The following is a 17,971-nucleotide window of genomic DNA, read 5'->3' on the forward strand; positions in this document are numbered from 1 at the left end:
AGAGAGAACATGGAGTTAAGGTTGACCAGGAACCCTCCGAACACCTACAGAGAGAGAGAGAGAGAGAGAGAGAGAGAGAGAGAGAGAGAGAGAGAGAGACAGAGACAGAGACAGAGACAGAGAGAGAGAGACAGAGAACATGGAGTTAAGGTTGACCAGGAACCCTCCGAACACCTACAGAGAGAGAGAGAGAGAGAGAGAGAGAGAGAGAGAGAGAGAGAGAGACAGAGAGACAGAGAGACAGAGAGACAGAGAGAGAGAGAGAGAGAGAGAGAGAGACAGACAGACAGACAGACAGACAGACAGAGACAGACAGAGAGGGAGAGAGGAGAGAGAGAGAGAGAGAGAGAGAGAGAGAGAGAGAGAGAGAGAGAGAACATGGAGTTAAGGTTGACCAGGAACACTCCAAACACCTAGAGAGAGAGTTAGTGTGTGTCTGAGTGTTTGAGTGTGTTTGTGTGTCTCTCACCATCATGAAGACGAAAGGCAGGGCGATGGGGACGTTGGCCCATAGCGAAGGAGGAGACAGAGGCTGAGACCAGGAACGCTAGACTGGCCGCAGCGAGACTGACCAGGGACATCGTCAGTGTGAAGAGCAGGAACGCTGTGAAGGCTGGCTTCAGACCTGGTGGAGAGAGAGATTTACATTTTATCATAGAAGGAAGTGTGTGTGTGTGTTCTGACCTGTGTGTGTGTGTGTGTTCTGACCTGTGTGTGTGTGTGTGTGTGTGTGTGTGTGTGTGTGTGTGTGTGTGTTCTGACCTGTGTGTGTGTGTGTGTGTTCTGACCTGTGTGTATGTGTGTTCTGACCTGTGTGTGTGTGTGTGTGTGTTCTGACCTGTGTGTATGTGTGTTCTGACCTGTGTGTGTGTGTGTGTTCTGACCTGTGTGTGTGTGTGTGTGTGTTCTGACCTATGTGTGTGTGTTCTGACCTGTGTGTGTTGTGTGATGGCTGTGTGGTTCATACCCATCATATAGTAGGTGATGGCTGTGTGGTTCATACCCATCATATAGTAGGTGATGGCTGTATGGTTCATACCCATCATATAGTAGGTGATGGCTGTATGGTTCATACCCATCATATAGTAGGTGATGGCTGTGTGGTTCATACCCATCATATAGTAGGTGATGGCTGTGGTTCATACCCATCATATAGTAGGTGATGGCTGTGTGTGTGGTTCATACCCATCATATAGTAGGTGATGGCTGTATGGTTCATACCCATCATATAGTAGGTGATGGCTGTGTGTGTGGTTCATACCCATCATATAGTAGGTGATGGCTGTATGGTTCATACCCATCATATAGTAGGTGATGGCTGTGTGTGTGGTTCATACCCATCATATAGTAGGTGATGGCTGTGTGGTTCATACCCATCATATAGTAGGTGATGGCTGTATGGTTCATACCCATCATATAGTAGGTGATGGCTGTATGGTTCATACCCATCATATAGTAGGTGATGGCTGTGTGGTTCATACCCATCATATAGTAGGTGATGGCTGTGTGGTTCATACCCATCATATAGTAGGTGATGGCTGTGTGGTTCATACCCATCATATAGTAGGTGATGGCTGTATGGTTCATACCCATCATATAGTAGGTGATGGCTGTGTGGTTCATACCCATCATATAGTAGGTGATGGCTGTGTGTGTGGTTCATACCCATCATATAGTAGGTGATGGCTGTATGGTTCATACCCATCATATAGTAGGTGATGGCTGTGTGGTTCCATACCCATCATATAGTAGGTGATGGCTGTGTGGTTCATACCCATCATATAGTAGGTGATGGCTGTGTGGTTCATACCCATCATATAGTAGGTGATGGCTGTATGGTTCATACCCATCATATAGTAGGTGATGGCTGTATGGTTCATACCCATCATATAGTAGGTGATGGCTGTGTGGTTCATACCCATCATATAGTAGGTGATGGCTGTGTGGTTCATACCCATCATATAGTAGGTGATGGCTGTGTGTGTGGTTCATACCCACCCATCATATAGTAGGTGATGGCTGTATGGTTCATACCCATCATATAGTAGGTGATGGCTGTGTGTGTGGTTCATACCCATCATATAGTAGGTGATGGCTGTATGATTCATACCCATCATATAGTAGGTGATGGCTGTGTGTGTGGTTCATACCCATCATATAGTAGGTGATGGCTGTGTGGTTCATACCCATCATATAGTAGGTGATGGCTGTATGGTTCATACCCATCATATAGTAGGTGATGGCTGTATGGTTCATACCCATCATATAGTAGGTGATGGCTGTGTGGTTCATACCCATCATATAGTGAGGTGATGGCTGCTGTGGTTCATACCCATCATATAGTAGGTGATGGCTGTGTGGTTCATACCCATCATATAGTAGGTGATGGCTGTATGGTTCATACCCATCATATAGTAGGTGATGGCTGTGTGGTTCATACCCATCATATAGTAGGTGATGGCTGTGTGTGTGGTTCATACCCATCATATAGTAGGTGATGGCTGTATGGTTCATACCCATCATATAGTAGGTGATGGCTGTGTGGTTCATACCCATCATATAGTAGGTGATGGCTGTGTGGTTCATACCCATCATATAGTAGGTGATGGCTGTGTGGTTCATACCCATCATATAGTAGGTGATGGCTGTGTGGTTCATACCCATCATATAGTAGGTGATGGCTGTGTGGTTCATACCCATCATATAGTAGGTGATGGCTGTGTGGTTCATACCCATCATATAGTAGGTGATGGCTGTGTGTGTGGTTCATACCCATCATATAGTAGGTGATGGCTGTGTGGTTCATACCCATCATATAGTAGGTGATGGCTGTATGGTTCATACCCATCATATAGTAGGTGATGGCTGTGTGGTTCATACCCATCATATAGTAGGTGATGGCTGTGTGGTTCATACCCATCATATAGTAGGTGATGGCTGTGTGGTTCATACCCATCATATAGTAGGTGATGGCTGTATGGTTCATACCCATCATATAGTAGGTGATGGCTGTGTGGTTTCATACCCATCATTCAGGTGATGGCTGTGTGGTTCATACCCATCATATAGTAGGTGATGGCTGTGTGGTTCATACCCATCATATAGTAGGTGATGGCTGTATGGTTCATACCCATCATATAGTAGGTGATGGCTGTGTGTGTGGTTCATACCCATCATATAGTAGGTGATGGCTGTATGGTTCATATAGTAAGGTGATGGCTGGTGTGTTCATACCCATCATATAGTAGGTGATGGCTGTGTGGTTCATACCCATCATATAGTAGGTTCTGTGGTGTGTGGTTCATACCCATCATATAGTAGGTGATGGCTGTGTGGTTCATACCCATCATATAGTAGGTGATGGCTGTGTGGTTCATACCCATCATATAGTAGGTGATGGCTGTATGGTTCATACCCATCATATAGTAGGTGATGGCTGTGTGTGGTTCATACCCATCATATAGTAGGTGATGGCTGTATGGTTCATACCCATCATATAGTATGTGATGGCTGTGTGGTTCATACCCATCATATAGTTGGTGATGGCTGTATGGTTCATACCCATCATATAGTAGGTGATGGCTGTATGGTTCATACCCATCATATAGTAGGTGATGGCTGTGTGTATGGTTCATACCCATCATATAGTAGGTGATGGCTGTATGGTTCATACCCATCATATAGTAGGTGATGGCTGTGTGTGTGGTTCATATAGTAGGTGATACCCATCATATAGTAGGTGATGGCTGTGTGGTTCATACCCATCATATAGTAGGTGATGGCTGTGTGGTTCATACCCATCATATAGTAGGTGATGGCTGTATGGTTCATACCCATCATATAGTAGGTGATGGCTGTGTGTGTGGTTCATACCCATCATATAGTAGGTGATGGCTGTGTGGTTCATACCCATCATATAGTAGGTGATGGCTGTGTGGTTCATACCCATCATATAGTAGGTGATGGCTGTGTGTGTGGTTCATACCCATCATATAGTAGGTGATGGCTGTGTGGTTCATACCCATCATATAGTAGGTGATGGCTGTATGGTTCATACCCATCATATAGTAGGTGATGGCTGTATGGTTCATACCCATCATATAGTAGGTGATGGCTGTGTGGTTCATACCCATCATATAGTAGGTGATGGCTGTGTGGCTGTATGGTTCATACCCATCATATAGTAGGTGATGGCTGTGTGGTTCATACCCATCATATAGTAGGTGATGGCTGTGTGGTTCATACCCATCATATAGTAGGTGATGGCTGTGTGTGTGGTTCATACCCATCATATAGTAGGTGAGGCTGATGTTCATACCCATCTGTGTGTGGTTCATACCCATCATATAGTAGGTGATGGCTGTGTGGTTCATACCCATCATATAGTAGGTGATGGCTGTGTGGTTCATACCCATCATATAGTAGGTGATGGCTGCCTGGTTCATACCCATCATATAGTAGGTGATGGCTGTGTGGTTCATACCCATCATATAGTAGGTGATGGCTGTGTGGTTCATACCCATCATATAGTAGGTGATGGCTGTGTGTGTGGTTCATACCCATCATATAGTAGGTGATGGCTGTGTGGTTCATACCCATCATATAGTAGGTGATGGCTGTGTGTGTGGTTCATACCCATCATATAGTAGGTGATGGCTGTGTGGTTCATACCCATCATATAGTAGGTGATGGCTGTACCCATCATATGGTTCATACCCATCATATAGTAGGTGATGGCTGTGTGGTTCATACCCATCATATAGTAGGTGATGGCTGTGTGGTTCATACCCATCATATAGTAGGTGATGGCTGTGTGGTTCATACCCATCATATAGTAGGTGATGGCTGTGTGGTTCATACCCATCATATAGTAGGTGTTGTGTGTATGGTTCATACCCATCATATAGTAGGTACCCATGTAGGTGCTGCTATGGTTCATACCCATCATATAGTAGGTGATGGCTGTATGGTTCATACCCATCATATAGTAGGTGATGGCTGTGTGTGTGGTTCATACCCATCATATAGTAGGTGATGGCTGTATGGTTCATACCCATCATATAGTAGGTGATGGCTGTGTGGTTCATACCCATCATATAGTAGGTGATGGCTGTGTGGTTCATACCCATCATATAGTAGGTGATGGCTGTGTGGTTCATACCCATCATATAGTAGGTGATGGCTGTGTGGTTCATACCCATCATATAGTAGGTGATGGCTGTGTGGTTCATACCCATCATATAGTAGGTGATGGCTGTGTGGTTCATACCCATCATATAGTAGGTGATGGCTGTGATGGTGTGGTTCATACCCATCATATAGTAGGTGATGGCTGTGTGTGTGGTTCATACCCATCATATAGTAGGTGATGGCTGTATGGTTCATACCCATCATATAGTAGGTGATGGCTGTGTCATATGTGGTTCATACCCATCATATAGTAGGTGATGGCTGTGTGGTTCATACCCATCATATAGTAGGTGATGGCTGTATGGTTCATACCCATCATATAGTAGGTGATGGCTGTGTGGTTCATACCCATCATATAGTAGGTGATGCTGCTGTACCCATCATATGGTTCATACCCATCATATAGTAGGTGATGGCTGTGTGTGTGGTTCATACCCATCATATAGTAGGTGATGGCTGTATGGTTCATACCCATCATATAGTAGGTGATGGCTGTGTGGTTCATACCCATCATATAGTAGGTGATGGCTGTGTGTGTGGTTCATACCCATCATATAGTAGGTGATGGCTGTATGGTTCATACCCATCATATAGTAGGTGATGGCTGTGTGTGTGGTTCATACCCATCATATAGTAGGTGATGGCTGTGTGGTTCATACCCATCATATAGTAGGTGAGGTGATGGCATATAGTAGGTGATGGCTGGTTCATACCCATCATATAGTAGGTGATGGCTGTGTGGTTCATACCCATCATATAGTAGGTGATGGCTGTGTGGTTCATACCCATCATATAGTAGGTGATGGCTGTATGGTTCATACCCATCATATAGTAGGTGATGGTTGTGTGGTTCATACCCATCATATAGTAGGTGATGGCTGTGGTTCATACCCATCATATAGTGTGATGGCTGTGGTTCATACCCATCATATAGTAGGTGATGGCTGTATGGTTCATACCCATCATATAGTAGGTGATGGCTGTATGGTTCATACCCATCATATAGTAGGTGATGGCTGTGTGTGTGGTTCATACCCATCATATAGTAGGTGATGGCTGTGTGGTTCATACCCATCATATAGTAGGTGATGGCTGTGTGTTTGGTTCATACCCATCATATAGTAGGTGATGGCTGGTTGGTTCATACCCATCATATAGTAGGTGATGGCTGTGTGGTTCATACCCATCATATAGTAGGTGATGGCTGTGTGGTTCATACCCATCATATAGTAGGTGATGGCTGTGTGGTTCATACCCATCATATAGTAGGTGATGGCTGTGTGGTTCATACCCATCATATAGTAGGTGATGGCTGCGTGTGTGGTTCATACCCATCATATAGTAGGTGATGGCTGTGTGGTTCATACCCATCATATAGTAGGTGATGGCTGTATGGTTCATACCCATCATATAGTAGGTGATGGCTGTGTGTGTGGTTCATACCCATCATATAGTAGGTGATGGCTGTGTGGTTCATACCCATCATATAGTAGGTGATGGCTGTGTGGTTCATACCCATCATATAGTAGGTGATGGCTGTATGGTTCATACCCATCATATAGTAGGTGATGGTTGTGTGTATGGTTCATACCCATCATATAGTAGGTGATGGCTGTGTGTGTGGTTCATACCCATCATATAGTAGGTGATGGCTGTGTGGTTCATACCCATCATATAGTAGGTGATGGCTGTGTGGTTCATACCCATCATATAGTAGGTGATGGTTGTGTGTATGGTTCATACCCATCATATAGTAGGTGATGGCTGTGTGTGTGGTTCATACCCATCATATAGTAGGTGATGGCTGTGTGGTTCATACCCATCATATAGTAGGTGATGGCTGTGTGGTTCATACCCATCATATAGTAGGTGATGGCTGTATGGTTCATACCCATCATATAGTAGGTGATGGCTGTGTGTGTGGTTCATACCCATCATATAGTAGGTGATGGCTGTGATGGTTCATACCCATCATATAGTAGGTGATGGCTGTGTGGTTCATACCCATCATATAGTAGGTGATGGCTGTGTGTGTGGTTCATACCCATCATATAGTAGGTGATGGCTGTATGGTTCATACCCATCATATAGTAGGTGATGGCTGTGTGGTTCATACCCATCATATAGTAGGTGATGGCTGTGTGGTTCATACCCATCATATAGTAGGTGATGGCTGTGTGGTTCATACCCATCATATAGTAGGTGATGGCTGTGTGGTTCATACCCATCATATAGTAGGTGATGGCTGTGTGGTTCATACCCATCATATAGTAGGTGATGGCTGTGTGGTTCATACCCATCATATAGTAGGTGATGGCTGATGTGTGTGGTTCATACCCATCATATAGTAGGTGATGGCTGTGTGGTTCATACCCATCATATAGTAGGTGATGGCTGTATGGTTCATACCCATCATATAGTAGGTGATGGCTGTGTGGTTCATACCCATCATATAGTAGGTGATGGCTGTGTGGTTCATACCCATCATATAGTAGGTGATGGCTGTGTGGTTCATACCCATCATATAGTAGGTGATGGCATATAGTAGGTGATGTGTGTGGTTCATACCCATCATATAGTAGGTGATGGCTGTGTGTGTGGTTCATACCCATCATATAGTAGGTGATGGCTGTGTGGTTCATACCCATCATATAGTAGGTGATGGTTCATACCCATCTGTGTGTGTGGTTCATACCCATCATATAGTAGGTGATGGCTGTGTGGTTCATACCCATCATATAGTAGGTGATGGCTGTGTGGTTCATACCCATCATATAGTAGGTGATGGCTGTGTGGTTCATACCCATCATATAGTAGGTGATGGCTGTGTGGTTCATACCCATCATATAGTAGGTGATGGCTGTGTGTGTGGTTCATACCCATCATATAGTAGGTGATGGCTGTGTGGTTCATACCCATCATATAGTAGGTGATGGCTGTGTGGTTCATACCCATCATATAGTAGGTGATGGCTGTGTGGTTCATACCCATCATATAGTAGTAGGTGATGGCTGTGTGGTTCATACCCATCATATAGTAGGTGATGGCTGTGTGGTTCATACCCATCATATAGTAGGTGATGGCTGTGTGTGGTTCATACCCATCATATAGTAGGTGATGGCTGTGTGGTTCATACCCATCATATAGTAGGTGATGGCTGTGTGGTTCATACCCATCATATAGTAGGTGATGGTTCATACCCATCATATAGTAGGTGATGGCTGTGGTTCATACCCATCATATAGTAGGTGATGGCTGTGTGGTTCATACCCATCATATAGTAGGTGATGGCTGTAGGTGATGGCTGTGGTTCATACCCATCATATAGTAGGTGATGGCTGTGTGGTTCATACCCATCATATAGTAGGTGATGGCTGTGTGTGTGGTTCATACCCATCATATAGTAGGTGATGGCTGTGTGGTTCATACCCATCATATAGTAGGTGATGGCTGTATGGTTCATACCCATCATATAGTAGGTGATGGCTGGTTCATACCCATCATATAGTAGGTGATGGCTGTGTGGTTCATACCCATCATATAGTAGGTGATGGCTGTGTGTGTGGTTCATACCCATCATATAGTAGGTGATGGCTGTGTGTGTGGTTCATACCCATCATATAGTAGGTGATGGCTGTATGGTTCATACCCATCATATAGTAGGTGATGGCTGTGTGGTTCATACCCATCATATAGTAGGTGATGGCTGTGTGGTTCATACCCATCATATAGTAGGTGATGGCTGTGTGGTTCATACCCATCATATAGTAGGTGATGGCTGTGTGGTTCATACCCATCATATAGTAGGTGATGGCTGTGTGGTTCATACCCATCATATAGTAGGTGATGGTTGTGTGGTTCATACCCATCATATAGTAGGTGATGGCTGTATGGTTCATACCCATCACATAGTAGGTGATGGCTGTGTGGTTCATACCCATCATATAGTAGGTGATGGCTGTATGGTTCATACCCATCATATAGTAGGTGATGGCTGTGTGTGTGGTTCATACCCATCATATAGTAGGTGATGGCTGTGTGGTTCATACCCATCATATAGTAGGTGATGGCTGTGTGTGTGGTTCATACCCATCATATAGTAGGTGATGGCTGTGTGGTTCATACCCATCATATAGTAGGTGATGGCTGTGTGTGTGGTTCATACCCATCATATAGTAGGTGATGGCTGTGTGTGTGGTTCATACCCATCATATAGTAGGTGATGGCTGTATGGTTCATACCCATCATATAGTAGGTGATGGCTGTGTGTATGGTTCATACCCATCATATAGTAGGTGATGGCTGTGTGGTTCATACCCATCATATAGTAGGTGATGGCTGTGTGGTTCATACCCATCATATAGTAGGTGATGGCTGTGTGTGTGGTTCATACCCATCATATAGTAGGTGATGGCTGTGTGTGTGGTCCATACCCATCATATAGTAGGTGATGGCTGTGTGGTTCATACCCATCATATAGTAGGTGATGGCTGTGTGGTTCATACCCATCATATAGTAGGTGATGGCTGTGTGGTTCATACCCATCATATAGTAGGCGATGGCTGAGAAGATGAGGATAGGGACAATGCGGTTGGGGATGAGGTCAGCGAATATCTTGGACAGGAAGTAGACGGACGTGCGGTAGTACCCACTAGAGTTCTCATGGCTGAAACACACACAGACAGAGAGTCAGAACACAGAGAGCGAGTCAGAACACACACAGAGAGTCAGAACACACACAGAGAGTCAGAATACACACAGAGAGTCAGAATACACACAGAGTCAGAATACACCGAGCGAGTCAGAACACACACCGAGCGAGTCAGAACACACACCGAGCGAGTCAGAACACACACAGAGCGAGTCAGAACACACACAGAGAGTCAGAACACACACAGAGAGTCAGAACACACACAGAGAGTCAGAACACACACAGAGAGTCAGAACACACACAGAGAGTCGAACACACACAGAGAGTCAGAACACACACAGAGAGTCAGAATACACACAGAGAGTCAGAATACACACAGAGAGAGTCAGAACACACAGAGCGAGTCAGAACACACACCGAGCGAGTCAGAACACACACCGAGCGAGTCAGAACACACACAGAGCGAGTCAGAACACACACCGAGCGAGTCAGAACACACACCGAGCGAGTCAGAACACACACCGAGCGAGTCAGAACACACACCGAGCGAGTCAGAACACACACAGAGAGTCAGAACACACACAGAGAGTCAGAACACACACAGAGAGTCAGAACACAGAGAGAGAGAGTCAGAACACACACAGAGAGTCAGAACACACACAGAGAGTCAGAACACACACAGAGAGTCAGAACACACACAGAGAGTCAAAACACAGAGAGAGAGAGTCAGAACACAGAGAGAGAGAGTCAGAACACACACAAACACACAGAGAGAGAGTCAGAAGACAGAGAGAGAGAGTCAGACACACACAGAGTCAGAACACACAAACACACAGAGAGAGTCAGAACACACACAAACACAGAGAGAGAGAGTCAGAACACACACAAACACACAGAGAGAGAGTCAGAACACACACAAACACACAGAGAGAGAGTCAGAACACACACAAACACACAGAGAGAGAGTCAGAACACACACAGAGAGTCAGAACACATACAAACAGAAAGACTCACATGAACAGAGCTCTCTCATTGATGAAGAGTTCCACAGCTGAAAGATTCCCAAACACCATGTTGATGATGAGGAAAAAGAATGCTCCCATCCTGAGAGAGAGAGAGAGAGAGAGAGAGAGAGAGAGAGAGAGAGAGAGAGAGAGAGAGAGAGAGAGAGAGAGAGAGAGAGAGAGAGAGAGAGAGAGAGAGAGAGGAGAGAGAGAGAGCGAGAGAGAGAGAGAGAGAGAATAAAGAATAGATACTGCTGCACTGTGAGACGGACAGACAAGACAGACAGGACAGACAGGACAGACACCTGTTCTGTAGGGCTTCAGGTAGAGTCAGGGGGATCTGGTAGTAGATTAGGCCGACCAGCAGAGCGAAGAAGATGTTGAGGGCCAGCTGAGCGTACGATGTCTGGGGGTTCCTGAGAGAGTTCACCATCATACGACCACCCACTATCCTCATCTAGAGAACACACACACACAGCCTCATACAGTATCCTCATCTAGAGAACACACTCACACAGTATCCTCATCTAGAGAACACACACACACAGTATCCTCATCTAGAGAACACACACACACAGTATCCTCATCTAGAGAACACACACACACAGTATCCTCATCTAGAGAACACACACACACAGTATCCTCATCTAGAGAACACACACACAGCCTCACACAGTATCCTCATCTAGAGAACACACACACACAGTATCCTCATCTAGAGAACACACACACACACAGTCACACAGCCTCACACAGTATCCTCCTCTTCAACACATTATATAACAGAACCACACATCTAGATAACACTTTTCATAGTGCCAGGTGGCCCAAAGTTCATAATGAGTTTACAACTTAATGATAAACTCAGAGCACACAAACAAACACTCCATAATAACTCTCAACTCTAACAGTTCTAGAATGCTCAACTCTAACAGTTCTAGAACGCTCAACTCTAACAGTTCTAGAAAGCTCAACTCTAACAGTTCTAGAACTCTCAACTCTAACAGTTCTAGAACTCTCAACTCTAACAGTTCTAGAACTCTCAACTCTAACAGTTCTAGAACTCTCAACTCTAACAGTTCTGGAACGCTCAGCTATACAGCTATCTAGAGAACACACAGTCACACAGTATCCTCATCTAGAGAACACACACAGTCACACAGCCTCACACACACAGTATCTTCATCTAGAGAACACACACACACACAGTGTCCTCATCTAGAGAACACACACACACAGCCTCACACACACACAGCCACACAGTATCCTCATCTAGAGAACACACACACACAGTATCCTCATCTAGAGAACACACACAGCCTCACACAGTATCTTCATCTAGAGAACACACACACACAGCCTCACACAGTATCCTCATCTAGAGAACACACACACACACACACACACACACACACACACACACACACACACACACACACACACACACACACACACACACACACACACACACACACACACACACACACACACACACACACACACACACACACACACACACACACACACACACACACACACAGCCTCATACAGTATCCTCCTCTAGAGAACACACACACACAGCCTCATACAGTATCCTCATCTAGAGAACACACACACCACACACACACAGCCTCACACAGTATCCTCATCTAGAGAACACACACACACAGCCTCACACAGTATTCTCATCTAGAGAACACACACACACAGTCACACAGTATCCTCATCTAGAGAACACACACACACACAGTATCCTCATCTAGAGAACACACACACACAGCCTCACACAGTATCCTCATCTAGAGAACACACACACAGCCTCACACAGTATCCTCATCTAGAGAACACACACACACAGTATCCTCATCTAGAGAACACACACACACAGTATCCTCATCTAGAGAACACACAGTCACACAGTATCCTCATCTAGAGAACACACACACACAGTATCCTCATCTAGAGAACACACACACACAGTATCCTCATCTAGAGAACACACACAGTATCCTCATTTAGAAAACACACACACACACAGTATCCTCATTTAGAAAACACACACACAGTATCCTCATCTAGAGAACACACACACAGTATCCTCATTTAGAGAACACACACACACACAGTATCCTCATCTAGAGAACACACACACACAGCCTCACACAGTATCCTCATCTAGAGAACACACACACACAGCCTCACACAGTATCCTCATCTAGAGAATCTCCACTGGCTTCCAGTTGAAGCTCGCATCCGCTACAAGACCATGGTGCTTGCCTACGGAGCTGTGAGGGGAACGGCACCTCAGTACCTCCAGGCTCTGATCAGGCCCTACACCCAAACAAGGGCACTGCGTTCATCCACCTCTGGCCTGCTCGCCTCCCTACCACTGAGGAAGTACAGCTCCCGCTCAGCCCAGTCAAAACTGTTCGCTGCTCTGGCCCCCCAATGGTGGAACAAACTCCCTCACGACGCCAGGACAGCGGAGTCAATCACCACCTTCCGGAGAACCTGAAACCCCACCTCTTTAAGGAATACCTAGGATAGGATAAAGTAATCCTTCTCACCCCCCTTTAAGATTTAGATGCACTATTGTAAAGTGACTGTTCCACTGGATGTCATAAGGTGAATGCACCAATTTGTAAGTCGCTCTGGATAAGAGCGTCTGCTAAATGACTTAAATGTAATGTAAATGTAAATCTAGAGAACACACACACACAGCCTCATACAGTATCCTCCTCTAGAGAACACACACACACAGTATCCTCATCTAGAGAACACACACACACACACACACAGCCTCACACAGTATCCTCATCTAGAGAACACACACACACAGTATCCTCATCTAGAGAACACACACACACACAGTATCCTCATCTAGAGAACACACACACACAGCCTCACACAGTATCCTCATCTAGAGAACAAACACACACAGCCTCACACAGTATCCTCATCTAGAGAACACACACACACACACAGCCTCATACAGTATCATCCTCTAGAGAACACACACACACAGCCTCATACGGTATCCTCATCTAGAGAACACACACACACACAGTATCCTCATCTAGAGAACACACACACACAGTATCCTCATCTAGAGAACACACACACAGCCTCACACAGTATCCTCATCTAGAGAACACACACACAGCCTCACACAGTATCCTCATCTAGAGAACACACACACAGCCTCACACAGTATCCTCATCTAGAGAACAACACACACACAGCCTCATACAGTATCCCTCTAGAGAACACACACACACAGCCTCACACAGTATCCTCATCTAGAGAACACACACACACAGTATCCTCATCTAGAGAACACACACACACAGTATCCTCATCTAGAGAACACACACACACAGTATCCTCCTCTAGAGAACACACACACACAGCCTCCCACAGTATCCTCATCTAGAGAACACACACACACAGCCTCCCACAGTATCCTCCTCTAGAGAACACACACACACAGCCACACAGCCTCCCACAGTATCCTCCTCTTCAACACATTATATAACAGAACCACACAGTATCCTCCTCTTCAACACATTATATAACAGAACCACACATCTAGATAACACTTTTCATAGTGCCAGGTGGCCCAAAGTTCATAATGAGTTTACAACTTAATGATAAACTCAGAGCACACAAACAAACACTCCATAATAACTCTCAACTCTAACAGTTCTAGAACGCTCAACTCTAACAGTTCTAGAACGCTCAACTCTAACAGTTCTAGAAGGCTCAACTCTAACAGTTCTAGAACGCTCAACTCTAACAGTTCTGGAACGCTCAGCTATACAGTTCTGGAACTCTCGCTGTGAGGGTTCAGACAGAGCTCAGTGATTAGCTGACCTGGTACCAGAAGGAGGTGACGTAGTCGGCCTTCTGTCCCTGACCTCCGACCCCTCCCTCCAGACCCTGGGTCAAATGGTCCAGCTCCTCCACCACCCTCTGGTACTGAGTTGACTGTCTGTAGCTCACAGCCAGAAGGTTGCTGTTGTCACAGTTCTCCTTATCATCTAGGGAGGAGAGGTTAGGGTCAGCAGAGGTTAGCGTCTGTAGGGTGTGTGTGTGTGTGTGTGTGTGTGTGTGTGTGTGTATGTGTATGTGTGTGTGTACCATAGTTAAATGAAGTGATGTCTAGTGTAGACTGAGCCTCTCCGTTAGTGACGTCCAAGAAGAAGTCAGAGGGGTTGTTGAACGGCTCACAGTGATACCCTACAACACAACAACAACAACAACATCAACAACAGTGATACCCTGCAACACAACAACAACAACAACAACAACATCAACAACAGTGATACCCTGCAACACAACACAACAACAACAGTGATACCCTGCAACACAACAACAGCAACAACAACAACAGTGATACCCTACAACACAACAACAACAACAGTGATACCCTGCAACACAACAACAACAACAGTGATACCCTGCAACACAACAACAACAACAGTGATACCCTGCAACACAACAACAACAACAACAGTGATACCCTGCAACACAACAACAACAACAACAGTGATACCCTGCAACACAACAACAACAACAACAGTGATACCCTGCAACACAACAACAACAACAGTGATACCCTGCAACAACAACAACAACAACAGTGATACCCTACAACACAACAACAACAACAACAGTGATACCCTACAACACAACAACAACAACAACAGTGATACCCTACAACACAACAACAACAACAACAGTGATACCCTACAACACAACAACAACAACAACAGTGATACCCTACAACACAACAACAACAACAACAGTGATACCCTGCAACACAACACAACAACATCAACAACAGTGATACCCTACAACACAACAACAACAACAACAGTGATACCCTGCAACACAACAACAACAACAGTGATACCCTGCAACAACAACAACAACAACAGTGATACCCTGCAACAACAACAACAACAACAGTGATACCCTACAACACAACAACAACAACAACAGTGATACCCTACAACACAACAACAACAACAACAGTGATACCCTGCAACACAACAACAACAACAACAACAACAACAGTGATACCCTGCAACACAACAACAACAACAGTGATACCCTGCAACACAACAACAACAGTGATACTCTGCAACACAACAACAACAACAACAACAGTGATACCCTGCAACACAACAACAACAGCAACAACAACAGTGATACCCTACAACACAACAACAAAAACAACAACAACAACAACAGTGATACCCTGCAACACAACAACAACAACAGTGATACCCTACAACACAACAACAACAACAACAGTGATACCCTACAACACAACAACAACAGCAACAACAACAGTGATACCCTACAACACAACAACAAAAACAACAACAACAACAGTGATACCCTGCAACACAACAACAACAACAGTGATACCCTACAACACAACAACAACAACAACAGTGATACCCTACAACACAACAACAGTGATACCCTGCAACACAACAACAACAACATCAACAACAGTGATACCCTGCAACACAACAACAACAGTGATACCCTGCAACACAACAACAACATCAACAACAGTGATACCCTGCAACACAACAACAACAGTGATACCCTACAACACAACAACAACAACAACAGTGATACCCTACAACACAACAACAACAACAACAACAGTGATACCCTGCAACACAACAACAACAACATCAACAACAACAACAACAGTGATACCCACCCACCCTCCCTCCCTCCTCTCCTCACCCAAGTCAGTGAAGTAGCTCAGGGCCTTCCCAGCAGCTCCAGTGTACACTACCTCCTCCCTCTCTCTCCTTCACTCTCTCCCTCCCGCCCTCCCTCCCCTCTCCTCCCTTCCTCCATGTCTTACCCAAGTCAGTGAAGTAGCTCAGGGCCTTCCCAGCAGCTCCAGCGTACCTCACCTCTCCTCCCTCCCTCCCTCCCTTACCCAAGTCAGTAAAGTAGCTCAGGGCCTTCCCAGCAGCTCCAGCGTACACCAACTCTCCTCGGTGCATCAGGGTCAGGTGGTCAAAGCGGCTGAAGATTGAGTAACGAGGCTGATGGATGGAGAACACGATAGTCTTACCGCTTCTAGACAGCCTGGGACACACACACACACACAGAGAGAGAGAGACACAGAGAGAGTCAGACACAGAGAGAGAGACAGTCAGACACAGAGAGAGTCAGACACAGAGAGAGTCAGACACAGAGAGAGAGAGAGAGAGAGAGAGAGAGAGAGAGAGAGAGAGAGAGAGTCAGACACACAGACAGACAGACAGACAGACAGACAGACAGACAGACAGAGTCAGACAGACACACAGAGAGAGAGACAGAGAGAGAGAGAGAGAGAGAGAGAGAGAGAGAGAGAGAGAGAGAGAGAGAGAGAGAGAGAGAGAGAGAGAGAGAGAGAGAGAGAGAGACAGACACACAGAGAGAGAGAGAGAGAGAGAGAGAGAGAGAGAGAGAGAGAGAGAGAGAGAGAGTCAGACACACAGACAGAGAGAGAGACAGAGTGTCAGACACAGACACACAGAGAGAGAGTCAGACACACACACACAGAGAGAGAGTCAGACACAGAGAGAGAGAGAGTCAGACACACAGAGAGAGAGATTCAGACACAGAGAGAGAGTCAGCCACACAGAGAGAGAGAGTCAGACACAGAGAGAGAGAGAGAGTCAGACACAGAGAGAGAGAGTCAGACACACACAGAGAGAGAGACACAGAGAGAGAGTCAGACACACACACACACACAGAGAGAGAGTCAGACACACACACGGAGCGAGAGAGAGTCAGACACACAGAGAGAGAGTCAGACACACACACGGAGCGAGAGAGAGTCAGACACACAGAGAGAGAGTCAGACACACAGAGAGAGAGAGACAGAGAGAGAGAGAGTCAGACACACACACGGAGCGAGAGAGAGTCAGACACAAAGAGAGAGAGAGAGAGAGAGAGAGAGAGAGAGAGAGAGAGAGTCAGACACACAGAGAGAGAGAGTCAGCCACACAGAGAGAGAGAGTCAGCCACACAGAGAGAGAGAGAGTCAGACACACAGAGAGAGAGAGAGTCAGACACACAGAGAGAGAGAGAGTCAGACACACAG

At 45.5% G+C, this 17,971-nt stretch overlaps 1 protein-coding gene across 1 annotated transcript in view; it reads right to left on the reverse strand.

Annotated features, from left to right (window-relative positions):
- Positions 1–469: 469 nt before the first annotated feature.
- Positions 470–17,971, reverse strand: part of LOC124026369 (broad substrate specificity ATP-binding cassette transporter ABCG2-like) — a gene marked incomplete at its 3' end in the record, with an annotated part of 30,664 nt that continues 13,162 nt past the window's right edge. The window contains exons 7-13 of the mRNA XM_046339391.1: positions 16,817–16,968; positions 14,986–15,084; positions 14,719–14,885; positions 11,151–11,302; positions 10,856–10,945; positions 9,732–9,856; positions 470–625 (exon numbers count right to left, since the gene is read on the reverse strand). Coding sequence (XP_046195347.1) covers positions 470–625; positions 9,732–9,856; positions 10,856–10,945; positions 11,151–11,302; positions 14,719–14,885; positions 14,986–15,084; positions 16,817–16,968 — 941 coding nt within the window. The remainder of the gene's footprint in view (positions 626–9,731; positions 9,857–10,855; positions 10,946–11,150; positions 11,303–14,718; positions 14,886–14,985; positions 15,085–16,816; positions 16,969–17,971) is intronic.

This window comes from Oncorhynchus gorbuscha, unplaced genomic scaffold (assembly GCF_021184085.1).
Source record: "Oncorhynchus gorbuscha isolate QuinsamMale2020 ecotype Even-year unplaced genomic scaffold, OgorEven_v1.0 Un_scaffold_2698, whole genome shotgun sequence".
NCBI lineage: Eukaryota > Metazoa > Chordata > Actinopteri > Salmoniformes > Salmonidae > Oncorhynchus > Oncorhynchus gorbuscha.